Source organism: Canis lupus, chromosome 14 (genome assembly GCF_011100685.1).
Source record: "Canis lupus familiaris isolate Mischka breed German Shepherd chromosome 14, alternate assembly UU_Cfam_GSD_1.0, whole genome shotgun sequence".
In the NCBI taxonomy this organism is placed as follows: Eukaryota; Metazoa; Chordata; class Mammalia; order Carnivora; family Canidae; genus Canis; species Canis lupus.
In genome coordinates, this window is record NC_049235.1 from 38,738,655 (window position 1) to 38,742,552 (window position 3,898).

At 34.8% G+C, this 3,898-nt stretch overlaps 1 protein-coding gene across 1 annotated transcript; it reads right to left on the reverse strand.

Annotated features, from left to right (window-relative positions):
- Positions 1-246: 246 nt before the first annotated feature.
- Positions 247-3,667, reverse strand: NPVF (neuropeptide VF precursor). The gene is given in 3 exon segments (NM_001293060.1): positions 247-351; positions 1,788-2,191; positions 3,482-3,667. Coding segments are annotated over 3 exon segments (594 nt in total). The 5' UTR covers positions 3,620-3,667; the 3' UTR covers positions 247-299.
- Between the last annotated feature and the right edge of the window lie 231 nt (positions 3,668-3,898).

Sequence of the window (3,898 nt, forward strand, 5' to 3'; positions counted from 1 at the left end):
TTACGTAAGATGGTGTATGGCTTCAGCCTCCCCCCAAGCCCCTCCATTACCAAAGGCTTCTTAAGTATTTGCAATGTTCTTTTTATTTAGATGAAAATTATTTCATCTTTACATTACAATATCTTTAAATTGTTTTTTAAAAGAACTTTAAGATACTAGCTCTAGTGACAAGGAAAAATTGTCAGTAATAACCCATCAAAATACAGTGACTCTTCATTCATTGGTGTCTTCACTATAGAGTTGTTTGCAGACTACAGGCCACAGCTTTATATCATCTGTAGGGACAAGCTCCAGACTTCTTATTTTTCTTGTTTCAGTTCTGCATCATCTATTTCCTTGAGTCCCAGTCTCCTAAAACATAAGCAGTGCAAGATGTTCTCATCCATCATAACAATAGCAAGATTACATATAAAAATACAAGCCATGATCCTCATTGCTGAGTTATACTTGAGTTGAATCGTGTTGCATTTGAAACGAGTGAGATGTTGATGAGAACATGAATTTGTAATGAGTATGTACTCCGACTTACCAAGTTACCTTTGACTCATCTTTCCCTCAAGACTGTCCCATTGCCAACATCTGGTTAGCTGCCAATTTGTACCTCTGTTTAATATCTTAGGACCTCAGCAGAATGTCAGTGGTTCTCCTTTCCTTGATGAATAATGCCCAAAGTCCTTTACTTGACCCTGTGTGCACTCTCTGCTCTTAGCCCAACCTTCTTGCCTTCTTTCCTTTCCTCTTCACACCTCGGATGCTCTTGCCGAACTGAACCCTGGCTGTGCTTGTCTTGTCTTGTTCATACTCCTCTCTTGGCCCGAAAGTATCTTCTCTCCTCCAAACAGTCCCTGAATGTTCAAAACAGAGCTACCTTTCGAAGTCTAACTCATGAAACTTTCCCAGATTCCCACATGTAGAAATACTCTCCTTTTCTTCTCCCATGGGCACTGGGGATATACAGTGGACAAAAAGCATGGGAATTCTAGTAGGGGAATGGACCTTAAGCATACATCAGATAGGGATAAGAGCCATGGTAAAAAATAAACCAGGAATGTTCTGAAAAGGTCTCACAAGGTTTCACAGCTTGCTGCCTTACTTTGCATACGCCTTAATTAAAGTGTCATGTTCTACATCATAGAAATTTGTTGTTTTTATATATATATTCTCTACTAGAAAATAGGTAGGTTGCCTATTAATGAACCTCTTGCTTTCTGATTTGTACATAGTAGCTAATATTAATACAAGCAATGATCATAATAGAACTCATTTATAAAATGAGATCCAGAAAAAAGAAAAAAAATTTTTTTTTAATTTTTTTATTTTTTTTTTATTTTTTTTAAGAAAAAAATTTGATTTAAAGTTGAGGGAGAAAACCTTCTGTATTTGAGACCTGACATATTGGGATGGCTTCCTTTGTACTTATAGATAGCTCCCTCATGCGAGACCTTTTACGTTAAAGAGGTCAAATGTTGGACAATATCTCATAGGCTTAAATTCCCAATCCTGTCATCGAATCTTCCTACTCGGTATGTGGCTATTGAATAATGAGATAGATGCCCACGTGGGGCTTAGGGAAAGCCATCTCATTACTTTATACCTATGATCATGTTTATATCTGGCCTTCTGTGCTTCTCAGCTCAGATATTTATTTCCTTGTCCCTTTGCTTTTTTCCTTCTAAGAAACTTAATTTTCTTAGAAACTTCTTCTGAAAAGTGGTAATCCTTTTTAGCATTTCTGGACCAGCTATATATAATGGCCCATGCATTTTAACTGGTTTTCAGGTATTTACCATGGGTGTTTTTGATCAGGATTCTGGATTTCTTGAGGCTGGCAGTTCATGGAGTAAAGTAACTCATTGGCAGATGGTGAATGCATGGATTGTTGGAGCAAATCACTCAGCATCTTGGCGACACTTTTGGCTGTTGTTCTCCCAAACCTTTGGGGCAGGTTAGGAATATGTCTTAAGATGCTTTCCTTTATATTTCTTCCAAATCTCAGAGGCAGGTTGGCCATTGCCCCAGTGCTTCTTTTTTCTTCCATGGTCCTCCCAAATCTCAATGGCAAGTTGGCTGCCGAGTGTGGCATTTTGTTGACTGTGGGTGCACTCATCTTAATGACAGTTCTTGGACCCCAGTCATTTAGTTCTTCAAAATTGAGACTTCTTTCCTTTTCCCCCTTAGGGTCTCCTTCATGCTATGATTAGAAATGAATATTAAAAGAAATCATTGTTATAAGCAATAGATTTAAACCTCAAATTAACTTAAATCCAGACTTTAGTTAGCAGAATTGTTAAAACTATAAACAAAGTTTGTGTATTCGTATGCAGAATTTTTAAAGATAAATAGTTTGTATTAGGCTTCTTAAAGCAGTCCAGTTTCAATGTCCCTGGACTACTGTAAGACAACCATAAAATATTAATAAAATAAATACAGTGAATACAGCAGTGTGTTTGAGCAGCAGGAGCGTAATAAAGTATTGAAATGAGGCAAAAGTTTGTTTTACTGCAGTTATTCTCATTCAGTTTTTTTTTTTAAACCGCAATCTATGTGGTTTATGAAATATTTCATATATTTTTATATTTTGATTTTAGAGAAACCTCCCACTGTTTCTTCATGTCTCTTGTGTCTCCTCTTTTTAAACGCCAAAGTGGCCGATACATGGAAACAGAGATACTAGCCGGGTTTTGGGGTAGAGTTAGAGGAAGCTCCACTGAATTTCTTTCTTATCTGCTCATATTCAGAGCTCTGCTGTAGGAAACTGATGGTATTTTTATTAATATACAGATTACATTTTTAGTAAAGCACTGGTTGGCTTGTGGGTTACTGTGCCACTAAAATACGAACTGTAAAGGAACCATTTGAAATATAGCAAATACTTAATTAGATTTAGCTTTACCATGAAAATTCGTCCTTATGAAGATTTTTGAATGACTTTTTTTTATTGTAAAAAGTCATATGTACTCATTTCAGCGAACTTGGAAAATATATAAAATATGTAAAAGCATAAAGAAGAAAATAAAAATAACTTGTAATTCTACCCTCTAGGGATAAATACTTAGATATAGATTACCATAAATTTATGGTAAATCTATGGCTCATCAGTACTTTACAAAGCAGAAAATATAATCCTTATTTTTTTTTGTTTGTAGCTGAAGACAATTCAAATGTTCAGCTGAAATGTATCCAGATCTTATTTCTGCAAATATTTATTACAACTGTGTACTTCTAAGCCAAGTGAAAATTATTAATGCACCTTACTTGCTAAGTATCATATCCTATACATAAATTGTCATTAGAGAGCCCAGACTGTTTGCTGTTGTGTTAAAAAATACAAGTTACATCAATGTACTGTCATGGGAAGGCAACAGTTTGACAAACAATGAAGCACAAACTAACTTATTCCCGACTCTTTACAAAATACAAAAGCATTAGATTTGGGACAAATATATAGTTAATATAGTCATGTTAGAGTTAAAAAACTTACCTCAGAATATTTGTCATAATTTTCTTTGCTGTGAAGATTAGACATCATTAATTCATCTGTACAAAAGATGTTTGATGTTAACAAGCTTGAAGTGGCTAAAATCAATAAAATAAAGCGTTTTGATGAAATAATTTTCATTTTGTTCAGAATCTAGAATTAAGTTTCTATGTGTAGCCTGGTGTCTGCAAGAAGGGGAATCGTGGTCTTTTTATACTGTCTAAAAACAAAGGAAAGTTTGATTTATCAGTGAAACCAATTCCACATGTTTTAAGTACTAGTATTAATTAGAGTGCTTAACTAAACTATGTATTTAAGGAATGTGGGTAATTCTTTCTGGAAAGACAGCAATGTTCCTGTTTGCAAATTCATTAACTTTGAAAATAATTTTCCTCATTATGAAGGAGCGTCTAATTAGAT